This window comes from Chelonia mydas, chromosome 10, assembly GCF_015237465.2.
Source record: "Chelonia mydas isolate rCheMyd1 chromosome 10, rCheMyd1.pri.v2, whole genome shotgun sequence".
NCBI lineage: Eukaryota > Metazoa > Chordata > Testudines > Cheloniidae > Chelonia > Chelonia mydas.
This window is the reverse complement of record NC_051250.2, coordinates 56,651,164-56,678,826: the sequence shown is the minus strand read 5'-3', so window position 1 is coordinate 56,678,826 and position 27,663 is coordinate 56,651,164. Positions and strand designations below refer to the sequence as shown.

The 27,663-nt window shown below is 41.5% G+C and overlaps 1 protein-coding gene across 1 annotated transcript in view; it reads left to right on the top strand.

Moving 5' to 3' along the window:
* CHRFAM7A (CHRNA7 (exons 5-10) and FAM7A (exons A-E) fusion) overlaps positions 1-27,663 on the top strand; it is a 97,473-nt gene that overhangs the window by 31,008 nt on the left and 38,802 nt on the right. Inside the window, exon 3 of the mRNA XM_007056391.4 lies at positions 20,246-20,290. Within this exon, the coding sequence (XP_007056453.2) occupies positions 20,246-20,290 (45 nt within the window). The remainder of the gene's footprint in view (positions 1-20,245; positions 20,291-27,663) is intronic.

Genomic DNA, 27,663 nt, shown 5'->3' with positions numbered 1-27,663 from the left:
TCTGTGTAACAGTTCACTAAAGCTCTGTTAATCATACGACGCTTGGTCAGAGTTATCTATAACATTTGTTTGTGTTTACTAGGGGATTCTGTGCACACAAACTTCATCATAATTTGTATTACTATGAATTCTAAAGGAAAACTTGCCATTTATTATAAAGTAACAGCTGTACAATATTTGCTAAAAAATTAGGGATTTTTCCATTTTTGTAGAAGTGCTTGAACCATTTGTACTTTCCAGTTTGGATGGAGATAGATTTGAACTGAAACTAAATCATATTTACTTACATGCTGCTTAAATTGTACAAAGTCAGAGCAAATTCTGTTGTGAAGGGTTAAATATAGAACTTCAGTATCTTGAGTTCTGCGAGCATTTAGGTGCAGGTACAGTCTAAAGAGGAATTTTTCTTATCACAGATTTAGTACAGGCCACTGTAGTGCTATTGTCATCAGTAATGAATTAAATCAGATGTGGCTATACTAATATCCAGAGATTTTTTTTTGGAAATTCAGAGAATGGCTTGAAGTTAGCAAGAAATAAAACGCTCTCTCCTCCCCTACTCAAAATAGTGAGCTAATAATAATAATAGTGGTGCTAAGTAGCATTATTATAAGAGTTTTTAATTAATAGACCTCAAGGAACATTTTTAGATGTGGATAAGGGTCATTATCCCAATTTTAAAAGTGGGGAAACTGAGGCAAGAGAGGTTACATGACTTGGAACTCAAACCTCCTGACTCCCATGCTGAATGCATTATCTTGTAAAATACTTTGTTACTATTTTAATAAAATCTGTATAACTTTCTTTAATTGTACAAACATATGCAAATATTTTTACATTTGAACCCTTTTCTGTCTATGGTATTTATCTTGCTTTTTATACTGCCACCCATCAACATAGTATCTAAGCACCTTGCATGTGAAATCAATAGAAATAATGAAGTCTCTAGTGGTCTTCATGGAGTCTCTGGCACTTCTCCCTTCTGGGGTCAAATTCTGCTTGGGGTAGAGTTTTTTGGGGGGTGCTGGGCATGAGGAGAATGTTTGCATTGAGACAGCACCGCTTATTGTGGAAAAGGCTTTCTCAAAGAGGAAGGGTTTATAACATTTCCTAAAGATGACCAAGCTCTGACATTGTAATAGTGGGGGTGGTTGTATCTCTTGAGAATGAACTATACATTTGGGTGTCATCAGCGTACCATTGGCAGCAAGCCCCTAGTGTCTCACTGTGTTTCTGAGTGGTCTCATGTAGATATTGAAGAAAAGAGGGGATAGTATTGATCACTGCGAGACCCTGCAGGTGAGGGCCTTTGGGAGGGAGGAGCAGTTACCCATCACTGCTCTGAACTCTGCTGGAGAGGAGCTGTTGGAACCGTTATAGTGCTGGACCATCTACTCTAGCTGTGTCACATTAGCAGTACCTTGTCCACTGTGTCAGAGGCTTCAAAGAGGTCCGGTAGTGTGAGCCTGGAATCTTATCTTTGTCCCTGGCCACGAGGAGGTCATCTTTTAGTGCCACCAGAGCCGTCTCTGTGCTGTGGCCTGGTGCAAACTTTGATTGTGAGGTATCCAGGTTGCTGGCTGATATCACTTGTTGTTGGAGCTTGGGGGTTACTACTCTCACATTTATTTTGCCTACCAATGAGAAGTTGGAGATGGGACAGTAGTTGGAGAGAGCTTTGTGACTGAGTGTTAGCTTTTTGAGGCTTGGATGAACTACTTTCAAGGATCCTGGTAGGTGTGTTTCTCTGAAAGAGTCATTAACCATTTCCCTTAGTAGAAGACATAGCTGCTCTTTACTGGGTTTTACCAATCAGGTGGGGCAAGGATCTGTTTCACAGGTTGTGGTTCTAATATGGCTTAGGTGTGTATGCTAAGGCCAAACTCAGTTCGGGTGATGAGGTGGATAATAGTTTGGGAGTGGAATTTTCTTTCCCTGTCAGCTCCATACATATTTGGTTGATCTTATCAGTGAAGTATGTTGGCGGCTTTTCACAGGGATTGATGCTTGGGTCTAGTGTATTTCTAGACCTCCAATCACCATAGGAAAGAAGGATTGTCTTCTGGTCGAGGCTTGGACTTGGAGCTAGGGTCAATTCCTGGCTTTGCCATGGGCTTTCTGTATGACCTTGGACAACTTGCCTGATCTTTCTTCCTCAGTTCTTCATTTGTTGATGGGGATAATATAGTGGTTCTCAAACTTTTGTACTGGTGACCCCTTTCACACAGCAAGCCTCTGAGTGTGACCCCCTCCTTATAAATTAAAAATATTTAACACTATTATAAATGCTGGAGGTGATGCGCTGTTTGGGGTGGAGGATAACTGCTCGCAACCCCCCCTCCCCCCACAATGTAATAACCTCATGACCTCCGAGGGGAGTTTGAGAACCCCTGGGATAATACTTCTGTACCTTATATGAGTATGGTGAGGATAAATACTTGAGTACTTAGATCTGATATATAAGTAGATAAATAAGTGTAAACATAGATTAAATCAAAAAGTAATAAAATTCTAATTAGAAGCTTCCCAGGCCCTTTGATTTATACATTGTGCATTGGCTGGTTGTACAGGTTTTATATGGAAAGTTTAAAAAAAATCGTCAAACTAATAAACTAAAATATGAAGTGAGAGAGATGGATCCCTTCTTGTGCCTAATCTCTGCCCGGCACGGGAGGGTTGGGAGGCTGTAAGAGATCATTTACAGCTCCCTGATCCTGTGGGCCATTCTGTGCTACACCTGGTTCCAGCATGAGTCAGAGCAGCTCGTAGGTAGACTACTCTAACTTACACCAGTGGTGTGTGGTCTCCAAGGGAACACATACCAGCTGAGAACTGGTAGAGCCAACTTCCTCTCTCCTTGCTTTCTCTCCTCCCCCCCCTTCCCCTAATAGGTCTCCTGTGTGATTTGTGGTGTGTGGGGGGAAATTAGCACAGGAACACACTGCCAGCCTTCTGCCAATTAAGAGCTTCCCTACCCAAGGTGAAATTATAAATTTTCTGATCCCAGTTGGAGTCTAGCTCCTCTGCATTGTCTGAGTGTCAATGTGAATCTGGCCCTAAATCTAGCATTTAACTCTAATTCAGGGTTAAATCTGATCCGATTGAAGTCACTGGGAGTTTTGCGAGTGAATTCAGTGGAATCGAGATTTATCCCTAAAATAAATTTACAGAACACAGTTATTACAATGCATGCTTGCAATAAATGTAACTAGTTTTAAGTCTTGAGATTTATTTTATAATTGAACTGAATAGAAAGGTGTGCAGTGAGTTGTGGGAATTCATAAATCAAGCAAATCAACTGTGGTCTCTCTCTCTCTGTCTCTGTCGTATCCTGTCCATGATAATATTGTGGAAAAACAAGGTGTGTTAAAAAAGTATTTGATTAGCTGGGATTTATTCTGTTGACTTAATGAACATGTTTTTTATTCTTCTTTGTAAAGAAGTGTGTGTTCAGAGTTACACACCACTCTTTTTTTGTAATAAGTTAAAAAAAAATAAAAAAAAAAGCAGCTACTATTGCAGTGAAGTCTCCGTATGAGCTGGAGGGGTACCATGAAGTAGTTAATGTTTGTGATAACTGGAGCTTCATAGCTAGTTGTAGCTGAGTGTATTTATAACATCCACTTCTTTGCTAGGAAGTTGGAAGAGAACATGTAGGGCCATATCCTGAGGATGGGGCCCTCACTCAGGCAAATTCCAATGAATGTCCGTGGTGAACAAGAAGGATAATGAGAGTTTGAGGAATAAGTATGGTGTAAAAACTAAGGCCCAGATGTTGCTGTTCTGATCTCAGCATTGAGGGAGCTCTCTCTTTGTGGATATCCCATCTCTATGCTGAATAGGGGTGGGGGTGTTTCCACCATGGCAGTATTTTTCCATTCCTCCACCATAGGGCAAAGAATCTATGTGAAAAGAGGGTCCAGGGATGGCGAACATAGCAGAAAAGTCAATACAGTAAGAGGCTATTGCAAGTTTCTTCAGGAGCCTTCTTGCACTAAGGAATCAGTGATGTTGTCCGAGAGCATGACAGAATTGCAGGGCCCAGAGCTGCTTCAGGTCCCAGTGCAGATAATTCTTTATCCTTGGTGTGCCCAAGATTTGCATGATCCTAAAAGATCTGTGTATTTTGTGCTGCAATTTTGTGCTAAATCTCTTCCATGGGAGAAGGAGAGTGGCGGGGAGGAAGAGGCAAAGCTTGTCCCTGAAATAGGGGTGATTAGTGTGTGTGTGGAGCCTTGTGGAGTTTCTGGGTGCCTAAGGTGGTGTTACCACATGAGCAGTCTCTGAAAAAGAGTGTAGAATTTTATCTGTAATTAAGGAAGAATAAAGCAATCTGAGGCCTCCAACTCTTGCTCCAAAGCCAAAGTGATCCTGAACCAAGCTTTGACATAACTTTGGTTAAGTTTTCCTCATTGTTTTGAAAAGATATTTTATATCTACAAAGAGGGAAAAAACAAACAAAAAAGACCCTTCCTATCAGCCCCCCCCAAAGAAGCAAAAACAGTGAATCCAAAAATGAGGATAGAAAATGATAGCTTTAGAACCTTTAAAGCTTTTCTGTTCCAACATATAAAGTGATTTCAGTATATCCTACATTGGATGCACATGCATAACTATCAGTGGTAGTGAGTGACACACACTAGCAGTGTAGTGGAACAGTTCAGATTCAGAGCTTTGGTGTTTGATGACTCTGTAGCCCATATACTAAAAAGATTTTGGTTTTCCATAGGCTGCTAAGGGCCCAGTCAACCAAACACTAAGAAGCATGGGTTTGATAGCAAGCCTGGTATTAAGTAATTGCAGGATCAGACTTTTACACAGTGGCCTGCGGGGAAAGCTAAACCTTTCCGGTGGATGGACTGCACAGTAATTAAAGATTGAAGCCCTGGATCCAAACTGTCCCCAGGCTGCTTTTTTCTACCCATCGTATTTTTTTATATTTGTGCCCTTTTGGGGTGACACTTTGTGTTACTTGGCTTTGTTTCCCAGCCTTTCTCTTCTCCTTCTCCCTATTAACACATGCAAACCGCTGGAATTGGTGAAAGCACATGTGGTACTCTCAGCTGCAGCAAGGTGAGCTATACCTGCAGTGCAAAAGATTCCACTTGTGAACATGTTTACAGTAGTGCTGAGTATTGTGATTGGCTGTAGTAGCAGTTTTGCAAAACAAGCCTTTTGCTAGCACTTTAGCTCGTAGAGAAGATGGACACTTTTAATTTTTTTTTAGAGTACCCAAGATAAAACTCTTCACAGAAAGAGTTAAAGATGTCATACCATGACTTCACACTGAGAATTGTGTAGGGTATTTTATGGGTTAAAGCACTCTTCTTCTTCTGCATGGCATAAAGGGCATCAGTAATAATAAGTATTCTTTCATGCATGTTTAACTGAAAACTGTCATTTTAAGACAACTTGGAAGTTATTTTGTGTGTGTGTGCACGTGTAAACCACACTTGCACACCCACATACTATATATATGTATAATTTTATATATTATCATTTCTATGCATACATTAACAACTTTTGTTCTCAGGAGCAAAATAACTGAGTTACGTCATTTACTAGAGTAGTTGCTGCTCACACATGCTAATATCCTATTTTACAAAGATTGTGTGTTGAGAATGAGCTGGAGGCAGCTGTGCACGCTGCCTATAGACTATAATTGAATTAAGCCCAAGGGCCTTCAGAGTTTAATGGAAACGTTTTTCTTTTTAGACTTAGTTTTTTAAAAAGTTTCATTGTTTTTTAACATTTATTTTAATACTTCAATAAAATGTGCAACTAAATTGAACCACAGAACAACCACCAAGTATTGTTAACAATAATGGAGACATTTTCAGTATAGATTGTATGGATTTTCCAGCAAGACTCCCATTAATGTTACAGGAGGCACATGGCTCAATCCTGAGGACTGCTGTAATATTTTATCTAGTATTAAATGGTCTGATTAAAGCCAGAGAGATTCAGAGTTGAAAGGATGTGAGAGTCACTGAGTCCAGTACAACCCTAGCAGAAAAGTTGCCCCATGCCTGAATTTGGCCTTGTATGTAGAATGTAGAAGAGGAAAAAAGGTGATGTCTTGGATGCCTTCAACTTCCACTCAGGGGTTAGAGTGGTTGGGTTTAGAGTGGCCAGCGGCTTTCAGGAGGCATTCAGCACTTTACAATCTGCTCCAGCACTGCCAGATGCATCGGGTATTCAGTTGGCTTCAGAGGAAACTCCTTTTACACCAGAAGCCTAGGATGTCAGGGTTGGGGGAGCAACCATGAAAGAGGTGAAATATACAGCAGGTTGGGCTGTATAGTAGCTCACCTGCTTAATTTCCGTTTGTGAAAGGTTGTGTCTTTTGCTGTCATTTTTAGAGCTTAAGACAGTGATGGATTCTCAAAACTGTTGCTGCTGCAACGTAGTTAAGGCTGTGTTACAGAGTTCCCTTTTAACAGAGCTTTAAACCTGCGTAGACTGTTGGTCCTTCATCAGTTGAGACTGAGCTGATCATAACATGTCTTCCAAACTTCTCTTGCTCTGGCCATCCTTTGCGTTAGGAAATCATCCCACCTCTTTGGAGGCCAACCGCGTGGCCGTTTCTGTTCTCGCGGATACCACTCGGATATAGCTGCGGTCCATCTGTTGTCGCTGAGTCAGGCCGCATGTCCCGCCCACCTCATTTTGCTGAGCCTGCTTTCAACAACAACATCTCGCACTCCAGACTGCTACCTAATTATTTTGTTGGGGATGTGATCACGGAGCGAAATGCCCCAAAATGTTCGTTCCATTGCCCTCTGTGTGACAGACAGTTGATGTTCTTCAATCTTTGTCAGTGACCATGTTTCACTGCTATATAACATCGCTGGAAGCACGGTCAATTTAAAAAGATTTGCACAAGTTGTTTTGCTGATCTTTCCTTGGAGGATGTCCTTCATATCGTTGAATGCGCATCTTCCAGCTTTTTTTCTGCGTGATAGTTCGCCTTTCTGATCATGGCGCATGTTGACTTCCTGGCCCAAATGTATTTATCAACCTCTTGAATCTGCTCTCCTCCAAGAGTTATTTGGGTTCTTGGCAGAACATCTGATCTCATGTATTTCATTTTCGACCGGTTCATTTTTAATCCGACTTGGCTACTTTTCGCGTTTAGTTCTTTAAGCATTCCCTCAAGCTGGGCTGTATTTTTGTCTATCAGCACTATATCATCTGCGAACCTGAGATGGTTTAGCCGCTCGCCATTTATATTAATCCTGCCTTTCAAGTCTGCTCGTCGAAAAACCAATTCAAGACAAGCTGTGAATAATTTTGGTGAAACTGTATCTCCTTGTTTCACACCTTTCTCAATGGGGATTTGGAGGGGAGTATCGAACAACGGTATGTCCGTGCTGCAGCCAGAGTTCTCTTCCTTTAGTAATGTGATGTATTTTGCGCTGATGCCCTGTTCTGAAAGAACTTCAAGAATGGCGTTAGTCTCTATGCTGTCGAACACCTCGTAGTCCACGAAGGCAATGCACAAAGGGAACTTGTATTCCCTTGAACGCTCTAGTAGTTGGTTTAGAGTGAAGATATGGTCTATCATGCTGTAATTCCTTCGAAAGCCGGCCTTCTCTCTAGGTTGCTGTTCATCCAGGTTTCCCGACAGTTGATTTTTTATTATTTTAGTGAACAACTTATAGATATGTGAAAGCAGACAGATCGGGTGATAGTTCTTTAGATTTTTCTCGATTGCCTTTCTTATGCAGCAAGATGGTATTGGACTCTTTCCAACTGGACGGTATCTTCTGGATTTCCAGGTAGCGGCTGAATCTTTGGGTGAATGCTTTCCAAAGTTCCTGCCCTCCCGCCTTAATCACTTCTGCTGTCAGACCGTCCTTGCCTGGAGCCTTCCTCTCTTTCATTTGATGGACTGCGTGACGGACTTTGCTAATGAGAACCAGGAGTATGTGTTCATTGGTTTGTTGAAGTGATGGCATTGGGACGTCTATACGGGATGCAAACAGCTGATCGCCTCCACCTCTGTTCGATCGGTTACTGAGTCTCCTTCCCTGTTCTTCAAAGCCGATAATGATGACCAGTACAACGCCAGTTCCCGTTTGCATTTTTGGAGACTTTTATGACCTTCAGCAGCCTTTAGGAGCTTTTCAGTTCCAAATTTCTCGAAGTCTTCCTTCAACTTTATTTGTATGAGCTTGCAGAGAAGGGAGTACTCAAGCCTGTCACTGCCATTTCTTTTAATTTCCTTCCTCTTCTCCAATAAAGTCTTTGTATTCTCAGAGATTCTTCTGCTAGCTCTTCTTGGTCTTTCACGCTCAGCTGATTTCATACACCGTTTCAGTCTCTTACTGAAGTTCTCATAATCGTTGTCGCAGTCTTCCAGGAGGCTCGAATTTTCCCTAGAAATGTTTTCCTTCAGGACTGCCTCATCGAAAGCTACCGGTTGGTGCCTTCTGTTTGCCATACACAGCTCCTTTTTCTCCACCTTCACAATGAACGTGAATTTGGCTCTCAGTAGATGATGATCGCTACCGATACTGAATGATGGCACTACTGAAATATCCTGCACGATGCGTCGTCTATTGATCAGAAAGTAATAGATTTCATTTTTGTCTTTGAGTTTGGTGCGATCCAGGTCCATCTTCTGTTGGCCTTCTTTTGGAACCAGACGTTACCAATGAACACTCTCCTCATCTCTGCCAATATAGCTAGTCGTTCTCCTCGCGCGTTTCGTTCTGTGATACCATACCTTCCTATGAACTTTTTGCCCTCTCTCCCTCTTCCAACCTTGGCATTAAAATCTCCCATCACAATCGCATATGTGGAACTCTGAGTGGGGGTTTCCTCCAGTTCCTGACAGAATCCTTCCACATCATCATCTTCGCATGCACTTGTGGGAGCATAGATCTGGATGATTTTGAGAGTACTATTTCGGTTCAATCAGAGGTAAAGCACCCCGATATGCAATTACTTCAAATGGCATGAGACAATTTTCAAAGACCATTCCTTGTTTATGATGCATTCGACTCCTCCAACTGTACTTGTGCCTTCTCCTTTTCCTAGAATGACCGTGCTTCCATCCCTCCAGCTGACCTCCATCTCCTTTTGTCGTGTTTTGCAAACACCCAGCACATCGCAGGCTGTTTTTGCCTTTTCCTCCATGAGATGGTTTATTGATTCCTCCCTCATCAGTGTTCTGCAGTTATAAGTGCACACTGAGAGACTTGTCCGGTTTCCTTTTGGCAACCTGGCACCTGAGATTCTTTGCAGCCTCTCGTCATTTGAATGCCTCACTGCCTCTGGAGTGGGGATCGAGGAACGTGCAGAGAACTGAGACTTGGTTTTCCATATTGTTTTATCCATTGTTTTCAGCCGTCCACTGGCTGGGCTGTCAGTGGCGCATTTACCTCCTCAACTTAGCTAGCTTACAGCCTCAGAAAGAGGGATTATACGCCCCTCACAGAGGAAGCAACCCCCTTGCTGGGCTGACAGTCTGACACCTTGATAGCATGGTTAGACCTGCCGGAGAACGCACTCTGCTATCATTGCTGTCGAACAGCCAGGGTCACTGCTGCACCATGTTGAGGCGTCGAGGTAGGATTTGCAGCAGTTTAAACCTATGTTATGCAAAAATATCTTATTGGAATTACAAAACCCAGAATATAGAATCTAAACTTTGAGTATGATTTGAATTTTTCTTGGTGATTTGATGAGAAATGAATCGATACAGAAAGAATAATAGTTTAAAAATCACCCCTTTTCACAGTTTTTTCACTAGATTGTCTCATATTTATTTGTACCCCTTTTGCAAGAAATCTAAAGTACTCTGGGACCTGTCCTTTGTCCATACCATTCCTCCTCATGCACTGTTTCCTAGTATATTAATTACATTGGTAGGGTTTGTCTACAGAAGATTTTAGACATAATGGTAAATATGTTCTCCGAACCGAACCCCCAGATTGACTGTTGACAACACATTAGTTGATTAGTGTTTTAGGTAGATATGCTGGAGGGTAGGGATAGGGTCCAGAGTGACTTAGACAAATTGGAGGATTGGGCCAAAAGAAATCTGATGAGGCTCAACAAGGACAAGTGCAGAGTCCTGCACTTAGGACAGACGAATCCCATGCACCACTACAGGCTGGGGACCGACTGGCTAAGCAGCAGTTCTGCAGAAAAGGACCTGGGGATTACAGTGGATGAGAAGTTGGATATGAATTGCCAAGAAGGCTAACGGCATATTAGGCTGCATTAGTAGGAGCATTGCCAGCAGATCAAGGGAAATGATTATTCCCCTCTATTTGGCACTGGTGAGGCCGCATCTGGAGTATTGTGTTCAGTTTTTGGGGCCCCCACTACAGAAAGGATGTGGACAAATTGGAGAGAGTCCAGTTGAGGGCAACGAAAATGATCTGTGGGCTGGGGCACATGACTTATGAGGAGAGGCTGAGGGAACTGGGCTTGTTTAGTCTTCAGAAGAGAAGAGTCAGGGGGGAATTTGATAGCCTTCAACTACCTGAAGCGGGGTTCCAAAGAGGATGGAGCTAGGCTGTTCTCAGTGGTGGCAGATGGCAGAACAAGAAGCAATGGCTTCAAGTTGCAGTGGAGGAGGTCTAGGTTGGATATTAGAAAACACTATTTCATTAGGAGGGTGGTGAAGCACTGGAATGGATTACCTAGGGAGATGGTGGAATCTCCAACCTTTAGAGGTTTTTAAGGCTGAGCTTGACAAAGCCCTGGCTGGGATGATTTAGTTGGTGTTGGTCCTGCTTTGAGCAAGGGGTTGGACGAGATGACCTCCTGAGGTCTCTTCCAACCCTAATCTTCTATGATTCTCTGATTCTATTTATTTATTGTTTATTTTTTGGTTTGTATGTATAACCAACATTCAATGACCCCTCTATCTAACCATGTTAGTTGGCTATGTCCTGTACTTTAGCAGTTGTCAATCGGATTAGAAATAACTTTCATTAAAACAAAGACTTTGGTAGGGTCTGTTTAATTAATGAAGGGGGAGGTGGTAGTTGTTGGGGTGTGTGTGTGTGTGTGAGGTTAAACATTCCCTATCTCTAAGTGATAGAGAAATTTCTAGCACTCAGCTCCATGTAGACTTCTAACAGGAGTAAAAAAGTTTCTTCCCGGGGGAGGGAAGAGACCAACCCTATCCAGTCCACTCACTCATCCGCCCACCACACTGTAGCCTAGGGAAAAGTTCCCTGGGCTGGGAAAGGGGAAACCAGAAATTCACATCTCTCCTCTTCTAACAAATCTTATCCACTGCATTCCTTTCCATTTTCATATTGCCTGCAGTGCTATCAGTTATACACTACATAAGGTGCTCACCTCCAGATAACAAAAAGTAAGCATACCCTCACTTCATTAAACTTTGACTCTAATGCAAAACCTTAACAGCTACCTCAGCAGTGTTAATTTCCTAACTGCACGGAATGTGCTGTTATAAAAGTATACGAGGTCACTGTTAGGTTTCGTGTTAGAATGCAAGTTTGATGAAGATGGGGTACATATTTCTTTTGAATATCTGTTGGAGATGGAGGTGCTGGAGTTCATTATTGATAGTGCAGAAAATGTGAAAGTAGAGAGGAATGCACAGTATTTTCCCTTAATCTCTTATTTCCATTTGGATGGATGGTGTTTGTCCTGCCACAGCATTAACTACCGTTATATTTATGGCTCCAATATAATCCCCATCACAGCACAATCTGAGCATCTGACCGTCTTTAATGGATTTATCCATACAATACACCCATGAGGTAGGAAGTGCTATTCTCCCCATTTTACAGATGGGCAATTGAGGCACAGAGAACCTCACTGATTTGCCCAAGGTCACACAGGAAGTCTGTGGCAGATCAGGGTCTGGGCTAGTTCCCTGGCCACTGGACCTTTCTTCGTCGCCAAACAGGTTTTGTTTGCTAATTTTAAGAGGGGCTCCTATAAAAGTTGAAATGTTACGGATGAATTAGCTTCACACATCCTCTGCGTACTGCTTTCAGGATCAGGGAAATCATCCCAGCCTGTTTAGTTTTGTGGCAGAACTGCAGCAAGGGGCTTTTAGCAGCCACCTCCAGCACATCGCTACGAAAATAAATTTATCTGCTTATGTCTCATATGGCCTGAAAGCTTCAGTGAACCTCAGCTTCCTCTTGACAATAGCTTGGTATGACCTTGTCACAAAACTATCAATTAGAAGCCAAGGAGCAGCACAGAGTGTAGAGAGGATTTTTAGTGTCTTTTTGCCAATTGCAATTGATTTTTAGGTGGGTCTAAATCACCCTCCAACCTTAATTATGAACAGTAAAGGCTGTGGAGGCTGAAGGGATCAGACCTTAATTCTGTCTCTTTCACTCTGCTGAGGTATAGTGCATAGGAGGAAAACCTCACTCTATTAAGTGGTAAATTCATTAACTAGAGCACATTGTTAGGGTTTCAAAAAAGAAGGAAAAAACGTCATTAGGTGCCAGTTATTTAACCTAGTGGGTCAAAAGATGCTTCAAATATTTAATTAGGAAGTGCTGAGACAATGACATAAGAGAGAATGAAGTGAATAACCTACTTGAATGTTACCCTGCTAAAACCTGTAAATAAGTGACAGTATAGAATAAGAAATTGATAGTTGTGTTGTTGGTGGCCAGCAACTGGCTGAAACAGTCTTGTCTCATTATGACTAGCTGCTTGGGAGCTCAGCATTTTTCTATAATGAGGTATGGCTTACAATGTTTTTTAAAAAATCCTTTACCATACGGTGCAATTGATCCAGTACAAGGAGGCCTTTCTTGGTGGAGTCTGGAAACAAGCTGTGTCATTAAAAGAAGGGAGAAACCTTTTAGTGGATCATCCTTGCAACTTTTAATCACATGAAAAATTAGCATTTAAGAGGCTTGATGTGGTCAGCCAGCAAACACTGAACAGGCTTCCTTCTCAAAATCATTGGCTGAAATCCTGGCCTTGTTGAAGTCACTGGGAATTTTGCTATTGACTTCAGCATGGCCAGTATTTCACTCATTTACTTACATTAAAATAATGTGTGGAGTGCAAGTGAAAACTAGTATCCTAGGTAATTCACAGTTAAGGTTCCAATGTCCACTCGAACTTACTAGCCCTGTATATAAGCATTATAATGGTTGGTCTTTCCAATATGGGATCCAAGAGTGCTGGGGCTAAGATTTTTCTAAGTGATTAGTGATCTTGGGTGCCAATTTTTGGGTGTTCAACTTGAGCAACCTTAAAGGTGCTTCTGGAAATCAGGCTTCTTAATGGCGTGTCAAGTTAGAGACCCATGAACTGAGTTACTCCAAAATCATGAGTCACTTTTGAAAATCTTGGTCTGGGAGAATATGTTTCTGAAACAGGCATTCAGTGATTTTTGAAAAATTACGTTTTCACAAAACGTTACATTTTTCATCACAACTGAAACAGTCCAAAGAGTTAACACAAGTTTTTTTTAATGGAGGAATTGTAAAAAGGATAACAAATGTATTGAGAAGAACTGGTTGGAAAGGCACCAAAGAAGTGTGATTGCGCCTCAATAGCGTCACTTCTTAAAGTAAACTTAAAAGCTTACTGGTTTTATAAAATGTTTGAATTGCACTGCAGCACAGTTCAGGGGAGCATTCAGCGTTTTTAATTGTATGGTTTGCGGAATTGTAAATTATTGCTTGATTATGGTTTGTTCTACCATATATTCAAGCAGGGAATAAGAATCAAGCAGTAAATTATTATTCAGTAGTATTACTGGTCACTATTTGGATATTAGTGGAGCCACAGTTTGGTTTATATAAGAGTTACATTTATTCATATATTTAGTGCATGTTTTCTGTAAGTAAGAAATACATTGTGAGGAATCAAGCTTGTGTTGGAGCTTTGTTATCACTAAACGTTGCATAAAGCCTTCATATTCTGATAGTTTTAATAGAGTTAGTGATACCATTCCAAAACAGCCCACCAGCAAGTGCTGAAAATGTTCTGAATGTCTGAATAGCTCCCTATTCAAACCACTTGACATCACAGTGTACACATTTACTTTGTGCAATTGCTAAGAAAAACAGATGGGAACTTTTATGACTAGATTTACATAAACCCAGTGCAGGAGAAGAAGGCTCTCGCTCATCTTCTGTGCTGCTGCATTAGGATTACATGGATTATAGTAGGGGCTGTGCAGCCAGTGTTCTCCCGGGCCATAGATGGAAATGGGTGGAGCCATGCCGTGACTCTCTCTCCCCTCTCACCTGTACCTGATGCATTGGTCAGAAGAGCGAGCTGAGTGGAGTAAGCTGAACCCTGAAGAAGGATGAAGTAATTTACTTTCCTAGTAGACCAATAGGAGAGCCGGAGAGGAGTTCTTTGTCTGTGAGACACAGTGCCTCCTGCAGCTCCTCTGACAGTAGTGCAGCTGCATGCTACCCCTTACTCATGACTAAGTGAGAAAAGCACCATCTAGCCCTTAATTCTGTTTTGGAGTGCATGGGCAAGTGGATTGCCAGACACTGTCGTTAGGGAGAAAGTTATCCCGTTAGCATTTATCACAGAATTGCAGGTGGGTTCACTGCTCATCCTTTGATGTGCTTAAAATCTGAGACATGAATACTAGCTGGGCTCGTGCCCATTTGAAAGCTGGCTGGGTTAAGGCCCCTTATAAGGATGTTTGTTACGTTTCCCTGTATCTTCTCCAAGTATGTTTTGTTGAAGGTGGAGGTTTTGGGAAGAGTAGAGCAAGGGTATGATACTGGGTTTCCCAAAGAAAGTTAGCCTGAGAGATTGTTGAATGTTAAGAACAACAACAACAAAGGGAAGGGGGAGAGAAGGCAGTTCTATTACTGTTAGAAGCGTACATAGAGAAATTTCCAGCTTTCAGTTCCATCCCCATCCACTTAGGAACAGAGAATGTATAACCTCCCCAGCCTCACTGATCACAGTTACCTCCCTTTCATTACTTCCATAGGCCCAGCCTACTGTCATAATTAGCTTGACAACAATTTACCCTGTACAGTATTGAATCGTTACTATTGCTATGAGTTTGGTAGCCAAAGGCTGCCACTAAATGAATAAAGTAACACTCTTCAGTGAGCTGAGCTATTTGACCAATACTTTCTCCATAGTCACCACTCATCACACTATTATTCTTGTGCAGTGTTTCTCAGACTTTTGTATTGGTGACCCCTTTCACACAGCAAGCCTCTGAGTGCAACCCCCCCCCCTTATATATTAAAACCACTTTTTTATATTTAGCACTATTATAAATGCTGGAGGCAAAGTGGGGTTTGGGGCTGGGGGCTGACAGCTTGCAACCCCCCATGTAATAACCTCACGACTCCCAGTTTGAGAACTCCTGTTCTTGTGTGAGTTAAGGCCTGCATTAACTAAAGTAGCTAACATAGTAACCCTCCCCCCTCCCCCCCCAAAGTGAGTCATTTTGTTCCTGGCCTTGTTTTCTGTGTTGTTGTTTATGACACCTCCAGGTGCAATGTGAAGTCCTTCTTTCCTTTTCATATTAAAAACAATATTTGTAAGAGAAGCTCTAGAAATGGTTTGCCTCACTGCGTGCGACACTTTTCCCCCCCAAGTAGTTGCTGCTAAAATACTGCAAAATGATGACAAATTTGAAATGTGATGGAGTTTGAGCAAAATTTCATGATCCATTTTAGTGTCAAAACATTTTGTTAAGAGGTTGTGCACAGCTGTGATGGAAAACAATGTAAATGTATTTTGCTGAGAAGCTGTTTTTTCAGAATTCATCCATCATATTCAAATGCATTGTTCAGCATGAGACACACACAAAAAAACCCCCTGAAGAATGTCCCCTCCCACGCCAATTGAAGCTGTTCAGAGATTGCAGAGTAAAATGCAAAGCTTCTGAAACCGGAGAACTGCCAGTCTCCCCCTCTTTTTGATGAAAATCAGCCAAACCAATTTTAACTAAATTGTGTGAAATAATTTTCTCTAGGACAGGAATATTATAAACCAAGCTTCAGCGTGCAGTGAAGTTTTTACAGCTGAGTTACAATGCCTTGGAAGTTGGGGATTTATGATTAAACCACTGATGGGACCTTTAATATTGTGATCCAAACGGGCACCATTATGTTCAAATCCCCTCTTTCAGGTTCTGAACTTTTAAAATAACAAAATACACAATAGGCGGTCAGTGTATTGCTTAGTGGTGCACATTCACTAGGCTAACAGTTCTGCAACAAGATTTCAACCAGCTACCTGCTTCTCTACTGCCTTGCACCTTGTGCAGCATTTACACAGAGGAAAGTGCATGTAAAATGCTCCCAATTCGAATTCACACGCTGGTAGTGTCCTGCATATGCTTTTGCATGGCTGTCACAGACTAGACAAGGTGTAATTGGAATTTGTCTGCCCACCTGTGTTTAAAACGCATAGCCTTGAGAAAAGTGCTATGAGATCTTTAATTTATTTAGCGTGTGCATAGCTGTCTAGCCAAGCGATGGCATCTTCAGTGGCATGATGCAGTTCTTCTAGGCCACCGCTGAACCTAGTCAGCAAGCATTCATCGACAATGCGCGTCATCATCTGTGTTGCTGCACAAAGGGCTGTCACGAAGGGCTGCACAGCTGCACAAAGTGCTGTCACGAAGGCCCCAGCAATACTGGTTGGCTGCACAGAAACCCTTGCCCGGTCCGGAACCTGTTCAACAGGGACCATTGGCAACGGGACAGGTCAAAACCAGTTGGGCAAATTGTAGGGTTGGCAACAAGGGACTGGTTGGGGATTATAACAGATATCCATTCCTCTCGCCAGAGTGTTTCCGTCCTAACATCCTGGCGTGGCGGATGAAATCATAATGGACGACTTGATGGAAAACGTACAGCTGGTGGTTTAAAAAGGTCATTGTGCCTCGGCAGACTTGAGTTGGCGCATACTTTCCTCAGTAACTTGCTAGTGGCAACCTCTCGTCTGATATGAGGAGGAGCAATATTGCTCAGAACTGCGAGCCACGGGTGTGGAATCAGACACAGGCTGCTGGAGATGATACTGATCACAAGTTGTCAGAATCTTGATTTTACACCTCACCCAAAAGGTGGATAACACCAGTGAATAGAAAAGTATTTAAACTTTTTGACTGCAATATTGTGAATGATCCAGTGGACATCATTTCTTCATTAATTAATGAGTTAATGTCCACTGGAAGCTAGCCGTGTTATGCTACTGAGACTGGCAAACTCTCCGATAACACGGATAGGTGCTTGAGTGATGCATCACACAAATGTTACAGAGTAATAGCTGTTAATATCAATCAAGGACTGTTGTGAATCTCTACAGAAAAAGCAACATCTTTACTCAACCATCGGCTATATTTTTGGCAACTATAATAGTGGTTTTACTCTCATAAGACATAACTTTAGCCTGCAGCAAGTACTGTACTTCTAGTATTGAAGGGTAGATGAGACAATTTCCTCCCCCCGCCCCAAAGACTCATAAATGACATAAATGTTTGCCTGTTGGAGGGAGTCTTGGATGAAAGGCAGGATTCACTGAATGAACGAGACAGAATATAAAGAGAAAGCTTTAAATTCTGCCACTGGCTGTGGGCACAAGTCCTATTGACTTTTATGGGGGCTAGGTACACTCATCTAGGGGGAGAATGGAGCCAGGCAGAATACTAATTAGGGGGTATTTTTATCTGAATTCTTTCATTTGCTTTTATGTTGTACATTCAGTTCTTGGGATCCCGTGTGATTCAGTTAACAGTTTCACAGCTTGTCAAGGTTCCTCCCCCACTCTGAACTCTAGGGTACAGATGTGGGGACCTGCATGAAAAACCTCCTAAGCTTATCTTTACCAGCTTAGGTCAAAACTTCCCCAAGGTACAAAATATTCCACCCTTTGTCCTTGGATTGGCCGCTACCACCACCAAACAAATACTGGTTACTGGGGAAGAGCTGTTTGGACACGTCTTTCCCCCCAAAATACTTCCCAAAACCTTGCACCCCACTTCCTGGACAAGGTTTGGTAAAAAGCCTCACCAATTTGCCTAGGTGACTACAGACCCAGACCCTTGGATCTTAAGAACGATGAACAATCCTCCCAACACTTGCACCCCCCCTTTCCAGGGAAATGTTGGATAAAAAGCCTCACCAATTTGCATAGGTGACCACAGACCCAAACCCTTGGATCTGAGAACAATGAAAAAGCATTCAATTTTCTTACAAAAAGACTTTTAATAGAAATAGAAGTAAATAGAAATAAAAAAAAATCCCCCCTGTAAAATCAGGATGGTAAATACCTTACAGGGTAATTAGATTCAAAACATAGAGAACCCCTCTAGGCAAAAACGTTAAGTTACAAAAAAGATACACAGACAGAAATAGTTATTCTATTCAGCACAATTCTTTTCTCAGCCATTTAAAGAAATCATAATCTAACATGTACCTAGCTAGATTACTTACTAAAAGTTCTAAGGCTTCATTCCTGGTCTATCCCCAGCAAAGACAGAATATAGACAGACCCACAGACCCTTTGTTTCTCTCCCTCCTCCCAGCTTTTGAAAGTATCTTGTCTCCTCATTGGTCATTTTGTTCAGGTGCCAGCGAGGTTACCTTTAGCTTCTTAACCCTTTACAGGTGAGAGGAGATTTCCTCTGGCCAGGAGGGATTTTAAAGGGGTTTGCCCTTCCCTTTGTATTTATGACACACCTTTACTGATGTTCCTCTTTACGTGTCTCCATTTGCTATTAAAATGTCATCTTCTCTGGCAGCTATAGCTAGTTTTACATGCTGTATAACTATTAATGCACTGCCCTGATACTGCTACAGTTAAAGGTCTTTCAGTCCTTCCATTCATTCAAAAGTCTGCAAACCAATGGATTACAGATTAAATTGCATATATACATTTTCAGTTTAAGAAGACTCTTGTATGTAAAAATTTGAATACGGTTGTCTTTGGACATTTATTATTTGGTGAAGAATAAAACATAGATTACTTTTGCTTTAAAATTGTAGAGGTTGTAGATGTATCATCTGGTTTGAGAGCCCTTTCACACTGTACAAGTGACTCTGGGATATGCTGTGGAATTTCCAAAGAGTGAATTCCCGTGTACTTTGTTTGGTAGAGTTCAAGGGTGGGGGTGGAGGTAAAACTTACGGAGAGGGAGCTTCAGTTTGATTTAAGACAGAAAAGGCTGGGTGTTTTACATTCAGCTTAGAAAACAAATTCTAGTGATGGTAATTGGAGCTCAGTGTATCCCATTACCTGGATAGAATCCCACTGAGGCAGAAATACCCTGAGGAAGGTATGGTTGAGGGCTGAGTAATTGCTGATAGGTGCAGGGTATTGAGGTTACAAATATTTATCCATCTCTGAGAACTGAGGAAATTATCTTTTTAGATAAAGTTAAGGCATTAGTTCTGCCACCCGTACTTGCATTGAGTAATACCTTTTTCTTGACCTGTTATGTTGTGTGTGCCCATTTAGGTAAGTTAGGGGCTATGCAGAGCTGCTACTCCCCATCCCAAACTGGTGGGTGGCCAGCCAAGCAACAGCTCCACCCCGTAGTACGTGAGGGAACTTTTCTGTGCCAGTATATTGAGGACCTATGCTGCTTCAGCGATAGGACTGGTGCAAAGTACATCCACCTGGAGTGTGTTCGTGTAGACCTCTGCGACAAACTGAGATTTTTTTGAGTCCGTCTGGTTTCCAGGATGCTCTTGGGCATTGTAGCAATGCACTTCCCCATACACAGGGTTTTGGTAAAACCATGATACATTGAAATCAACAGGACTCTGTACAGTAAGATACTACTTAGCATGGGTAAGAGTAGCAGAAACAGGCCCTAACCTTGCATAAATACCTATTTGCAATTATCCAGTTTTTTTTGTTCATATTGTTTCTATAATTTGTGCATGCTGGTGTAACTCCATTTCCGATGTGTTAGGTTAACTAGTAGATGAGCAGCTTGTAAGCGAAGTTGAAATGGGCAACCTCTAATGCAGTTTGTTCTGCCTTTGCTCAGGGACAAACCAAGAAGAAACACTTCGGAGATGCCAGCAGTAGAGGGCTGTAGTAGCTTAAAAAGAAACACTTAAAAACTGTTACAGTGGGGTACAGAGAGTCATAACTGGTTTCACATAGCCTAGCAGGACATACTACTCAGGATCACTTTTATTGAAAGATACATTAACATAACTGCCTGACTATTTGATTTCACTAAAACTTCTCGAACAATGTTACCACAGTCCTTTCCTTGAACAAATGTTGAGTTGTTCATTTTTTTTTCTCTTCTCCCCAGGATGAAAAGAATCAAGTTTTAACAACCAACATTTGGTTACAAATGGTAAGTTGTGAAACATAAAATATCTCTTCAAATGCAGCTTTAAATGTGCTTTTCATGTTCCACAAATATAAAACCCACATTCATGTCGCTTGCAAGTTGTTGTTTGTTCTGAGACATACAGGACAGCTTTGAGGTGACACATCCTGTAGAATAGAGGATTCTGGGTTTAAGGTTTTAGACTGTCAGGAGAAGGACTTCACATCGTCTCATAGATACTTATAAAATTGTATGAGTTGTATTGTTGTACCATATCTGAAGGATTTATAAACTCAATACATTGCATTTGTTTCAGTCACTCTAAACACTGGATTACTGCAAGATATTGCAGTCCTAAGGGGTCCCAGGTAGTGATACTTACAGTATTGTAGAAAATGCACCCACTGCAACAAATCTGGCATCTTTTCTTAAATCATATTTAATAGTGAAAGAGCACATGAAATACAATTTCACACATTTACATAAATATTTTGCCAACCTTGTCGATATAGTGAGTATTCTGAGACTCTCTAGACGTTTCTTCTTATGGAGGATGGGCTTATCCCAAAGGAGTTATTTATTCCTGTGGTCTGTTGCCATTCTCCTAAGGATATCAGTCTTTCCATGTTTGCTACATTTACTGTCTGTCTCTTTTTAGAAACTGCAAGAGGATTTTAATCAAATGCCTATGATTGCAAGTGATACCTAAAATAAATTATTTATACATAGTACTGTGTCAAAAGTAACTGTGAAAAGAAAGGAATTATTTGGGTTAAATGTCCATAATTCCGAGACTTAGTTGCATGCAGAGCATGGGTAATGGCACACACTGTCTCCAGTTGCGTAATGTTCAATTATGGGCACATTCATGCATTTTCCTTGTGCTCCTATTTGTTTTGTGAATGTATGGCAGGGTGCACATTTTCCAAAATTTAGCCCTACCTTTAACTATGCTGCAAATTCTTGACACAGAACCCTTACCCTGCAGTTACCATTGAATACCAAATTCTCTACTGATGTAAATTGGTGGATGTTACATGATCGTAGTGAAGCTATGCTAATTTACACCATCCAAAAATCTGGCCCTATACAATTTAATTCTTGACATTATGGGAACAGATGGCAAATGGGTTTCACTTATGTTTTGACAATTGGAAGATTTAATTGGAATTTTAAAAGGCATAACCTTGCGAGGGGCTTTTTTTCCCTTCTTTAATTTCACTAATGCCCATTCATATTTACTTTGATTTGACTTGTAATATTTTCCCACAAGCTTGGCATTAATGTAGGCTTTGGACTGACTCATTCCAAGTTGGAGCCATTGCAGTTTAATGGGCCCGGGCTGACATTGAAAGAGCAAAAGTAGGAGGATGAATGAAAGCAAGGAGAATTATTCACATGCTTTGGCACTTTCCTTTGGGTTTACATCACATCTCTGACATTTACAATTTTATATGGAAACAACAACACATAATTCCTTTCTGCTTCTACCACAAAGCTTGTGGGAACCACCTCCACTCACAATGTACTATAACTGTTTGCTCTGTCCTTATTTGGGCAAAAGAAGGTCAGATAGGAGAGGGAGATTGCAGTGTCTGGTTTTTAGCAGGGGAGGCTATGAGCACAGATAGAGTGCTTTGCTTCTGCTCACACATGCAGAACAGGATGCTCACCTCCCTGGGCAGTACCTCCAGTGGAAGAGAACCCTCAGGATTATTGTTTCTTGCTCTCCTGCCTGATGAGGCAGGGTCCTCATACCACTAGATGGAAAGACTGCCATAGGTTGTCAGTGCTTCCTGAGACTGGGTTGGGGGAGGAGATGCGGAGCTCTCCCTCCACTTTCTGTAGAGGGGATAGGAACTTTCCTTCCCTTTAACTGCTGCTTGTAACAGAGAACCTGGAACTCAAGTGGTAGTTTACAGAACAGTTTTATTGTTCAAAACAACTCTGTTGTGTCGGCAGAAATTTGATCTCTCTTGCTTTACTCAAAATGATAAACTCATTCAGTTTAATTCTTTCTCTGAGAGTCCATCTTTTTCCTTTTACTATAACTTTTATAGAGTGCCTCTCTCATTCTGGCAGATCTTAGGATACAAATGAAAGACAATTTTGGAAAGCTACTGAGGATAGTGTGATTGTTACATCTGTTCACAAAGAGAGGCTGATGTGGAGGAAGCAGTCAGCTCATACTATTTACACAGTAGTTTTACAATAAGATCAAAATTGTCAAATATAATCTGTTTCCCGCTCTGAGTTACAGTGACATCAGTCACTGTGATTTCTAAACACAGGATAAAAAACAACAGTTCATTTTCCAAAGACTATAATTTACTTATTTTGTCTTTTATGTTTCTCTTCTTCCTGTTTCCTTATTTTTTTGTTTTTTTTTCCTAAGGGAATTCCTATACACTGTCACATAAAGTTTCTTTTCATTTATTTGTTCTTGTATTCTATATGGTGCAGGGAAGACACTAGTTCCCAGATCAGCTGTTTACTATCAATACTGTAACTGCTGCTTGTGGCCAGTGTGTAGACTAAGTTTATATGAACAGTAAAAGAATCAATGTTGTAAGTGATTTTGTATGGCTAGTCTGGTAACAAATACCAATACAATTCATAGATCGGCCTGATTCAAAACCCATTGAATTCAGTGGCCATCTTTCTATTATGTTATCTTGTGTGGATTAAGAAGAATGACTTTCACTGCATTTGTGTGATTCGACAATAAACGGTGCTTATATTTCTGATTATAATTACTGATACCAGCAGTATCTGATATGTGTTTATCTGTCCATCATCCAAGTGCCTAAATGCTAAGTTTATCTCTTGAGGTTAAAAAATATAAAGCTGATGTTTGCACATTAAACTCTTGCTCCTGCTTTACCTTAAGGGATATCCCCTTCCTACATGGAGATAGTCAAGAGTAACCCTGAATATCATCTAGGTTACAGCAGGACCCAGGAGGGACTTCAGCTGGTCCCAGAGCTGCTCCCTATTTTCAGGTGCACCATGTATATCTCGGAGAATCTAGCTTCAAATTTTAAAAAGTGTGCACAATTTGGGAGTGCAAATGCCATAGTGCACATGCTTAAGGCGAATGCTCACAAAAGAGCACATGTTATTGTGAAGATTTGACCCAGTTAGACAAAGTAAGAGGTTTCCAAACTCTCTTCCTAGTGTGGACCACATTTTAATGAATAGATTTTCTTTCATGGACCATCTCCTGCCCATTCACCATCACATCATGTCCATATGGCAACTACAGAAATTGCTTACTTGGAAAGTAGTAATAGGAAAATATTTAACGTCTAACTATCATTTAATGCAATTTAGTAGCTGGCAATGAGAAGGAGAGCCAGCACCATGTAACCAGCCAGTTGCCTGGACAGCCACCAAGTGCTCTGTGTACCATAGTCTGGGAACCTCTGATCAAAATGAAATACAGAATGGATAGTACTTCCTATCAAAACAGCTTAAAATTAATTCCCTGAAGCCAGCAAGTACACATTGTTTTGAAAGGAATGTGGCAGCCACAAGGGCCGGGTTCAGTAGCTAGGGGCTCCTTTTCAACAATACAATACAAAACTGGCTCAAGCCCCCACCCAGTGACCGGGGACAATTATACACCATCCCCTGGGTGCCTCTAAGAGGCACTACTTCCCCTCTTGCAAGCACAGAGGCTGAGCCCTGCTGGCTGCTTGCCACAACTCTCCACCAGCTGCTGACTCATCAAGATGTCTTCAGGGCCCACCACTTAACACAGCTCTCACTGATTTCAGCGGTTAGTGGGGGAGCCTCACTGCTGGTGCACAGTGGGCAATGTGTTGCAATAGAGACACTATCCTAAAGTAGGTCTAATGCTTAGACTTAGATATCAGTGATTTCAGCTCTGCAGGGTGTAATAAGACTCTCAATTAGCTCTTTCATTATACCTGGAGAGAAGAAGGGTCAAGTGGTGTCTAGGTCCCTTACAGAGGGCCCATACCACCAGGTACAAATACCTAGCGACACCTTTTCTCAACTGATTGGGCTTTGGAACCCATGTCCCCTGCCTAGTGAGTGCCGTTCAGTTGATGATGAGTCCCTCCATTGGCGTATGCCAGGTACAGTTCTGCTCCCCTCGGTTCACACAACAAGGATAACAACCTTTATTACGCCTGTCCCAATAACAAGGAGACTGGGGACCCAGCACCAGCCACAAATGATCCTTTGGGCAAGAAATCCCATCATGCTGAGCACCAAGGCAAGGTGGGTGTGTCCATACAAATACGATCAGCTCCTGAAGTCCTTTTTGACAGCTCACCACTAGATGTCAGGGGAGAGCTCATTCATACTCTGCTTACACATGTAAAATATTTGTCCATGCTAGTAGACTCAATCAAAAATCCAGATGCAGGAATAGACTCAACATTGCTACACACTGCAAGAAGGGGAGGGACCAAAAAAATATATTTATTTTCACAAGGATCCGGAAGTTGGCAAGTTAAAAATGACAAAAAGGTTTCAGGCATAATGCAGTTATTATAAAAACTGGCATAGGTAAGATGCTTTAGCAGAAATTGGAAGACAGGAAATAATTGTTTAGCTTATAGAAAATGTGGAACTTGAGCAATTCAGACTGTTTGATTAAAAAGAATTGTTAGTGGAATAAGCAGGCCGGGGGGCAGGCCCCAAAGGTACTTAGATATCCTGGTTTAAGTCTACATCAAGCAACTGACATCTGTAGAGCTAAAGGAGCAAACAACATACTGCTTGGATCATTGGTCAGGCTGACAGTATTGTAAACAAATTAGCCAAAGGGTGAAAAGCACATATTTCAGCAAACTCTATAGCGATGACTATAGAAAAGTCAAACGTGTCCAGTACGTGGTGTCACATGTACAGCATGCAGCAAAACTAATCACTTTGAAACAGTGCTACTCTAACAACACAAGTTTGTTAAGCCAAAATGTTTAAAAAAATAAAATAAAGCTTGAACGTGAGTAACAGGAGTCTGATTGGGGCAGCAGAATGATGAGGGAGGTAAACCCAAGTAGAATTTGTCTATCCCCTAAAGATTTAAACAAAGCAATTGGATGTGACCCCATGAGAATGATAGATAATGTTTCCAGAATGCCCAAGGTAAAAATTTTCCTGTTCTAAATGCCTGTCAAAGGTTTTTGGCAAGTGCCATTGGATGATTAAAATTCCATATTGTGTGCATTTAATGTCCTGTTTAGAAAGTCTATGTTTAAAAGCCTGCCATTTGGCTTTGGAGCAGCCCTGCAAGTACTGAAGTATTATATGGAGATATCTGATGGCTAGTTTGGGTGGAAGTTAATGCAGGGGAACGGGGGATGCATAATGAAAGGTATGTAAAATGTCACAGAAACTATGAGAGAAATCAAATCAAGTTAAAGCAAATTGCCAATATGAGCTAAAAAGGAAATTGTCCGCATGTTCAGTGAACACAATGTTAAACCTTACCAAAAAAATGTAGAAGCTCTTTGTGAGATGGAAGTGCCACAAGGGAAAGATGCACTTCAAAGATTCATGGTATGCGCATGTATCGTACTATAATCACCCCTTCCCACTGCGTACATGTGTACTGCCTCTGCTTCCTGACAAAAATGCCAGTTGATATGGGGTGAAGTGCAAGCTCAGTGTCAAGAAAATAAAACACTTCAAAAGCTGTTTGCATGCCTTACTTTGATTTAATCAACCTGTAAAGCTCTGAGTATGCAATTTCATGTGGCTTGGCAGCAGTGCTATTGGGAACAGGCCACCCCTAAGCCATTGCTGCCTTCTTGTAATGATAGTCTTTGATATTAAATGGTAACCAGGAAAATAACTTCTGTTGAGGCACCAATTCAGCAATAACTCTAAGCACGTGCTTAGGTGACTTAGGGCTACAAGGACCTACTAAGCCTAAAAGGTCTTCTGTACTGAATAATATTGATGAAGACTTTGAGGTTACTGTGACACATGTCATAATTCTGGCCACAAAAGCATATGACAGACTAAAGCCTGAACCCCTTTCAAATATAGCTTTGCAGAAGCTGAAGGAGACAATTGTACAAGAGTGGGCAGAAGAGAAGTCAGTACCTTTTTGGGTTTATCATGATGAGCTAGGTGTATGAGAGGTCATTACACAGGAAATGCTAGAAAGGCTTGATAGTGAACATACTCATTTAAAAACCAAGGAAAGAGCCAGATCCGCATTTTAGATTCTTGTCTACAGCTGAGAAGCATACAGCCCAGCTTGAAGCCACCTTTCTGCTCCCCCCAAATTTAGGTTGTCAGTGTGCCAGACTAGTCTCCCACTGTAAATTAGAGGAGCCCAAGGACCTCTCTAAATTACAATGGCTGCAAAGAGGATTTTTCCAAAGGGACTGTTACAGCAACTAAGAAATGCTAGATAACAGGAAAGCCGCTGGTCATGTCCCTCGTTTTCTGTGCTGTCTAGAAGGAGCTATTAGGAACTGCTGTGCCAGTTGTGCCACTGGAAGATTCCCCTACATTGGGGTGATCCGCTGGTGGCTGGCTAGGCCAGCTTTAGGGCTTCTTTGTGCTGGCAGTGTGGTGCAGCGTGGCTACAGTGCAGGCGATAATGTGGCCCATCCTTTTGTTGGATAAGCATGTCGGTATCACAGATGTAGTCTCAAAATTTGATGTATGTAAAAAATAGAAATTGTAGTATTCCCAAGAGCTGTTATTGCCATGCAGTTCAAGACTGAGGTGGTCTTTTCCCTCTCAAAGTTGTTGACCAGTTGGTGCACAGCTATTCTTAGAATAACAGTCAAACATGAGCCAAACACATCGTGGGTTTGAGTCTGCCACACTTATTCATGCTGCGCAGGACGTAACGGAGCGCGGTTTCAATATTAAGACGCACGTTTATGGAAAAGCACAGTTTAAATCTGATTTTAAGCTGTTTACTCCCCTCCCGCCCCCAAATGTCATGTCTGCTGATTACCACAAATTGTGAGCGAGCTGCTTGCAGCTTAGGGGTCAAAGGGACTGTCTTGTTTACGGAGAGCAGTAGTGGGTCTTGAAACCCTGACCTATTTATTGGAATTTTTCTGAATTTTGGTCTGGATGTTTCCATGTGATGTGTCTCGGCCAAATATAGTGAGAACAACCTTGCTCGTGGCACAAAACCAGGACAGCAGCCGTGCACACACAATTTTTAAAAACCAAGTGAATTGAACTTTTGCAAACCTATGGAAAGATTTGTGTGACGTTTCTGGCCAGTTATTTTATCCAATTTTGACTCATTTCCTGAAAAAGGTCACAAAAATTATTGCAGTCAAAGTGTGATACAGTTGATGATGGGAGATGAGATCCCTAACATTAATGCATTTTACATTCATTGCTTAAAGAGTGACAGATCCAGACCTTCTAACAACACAGGATTA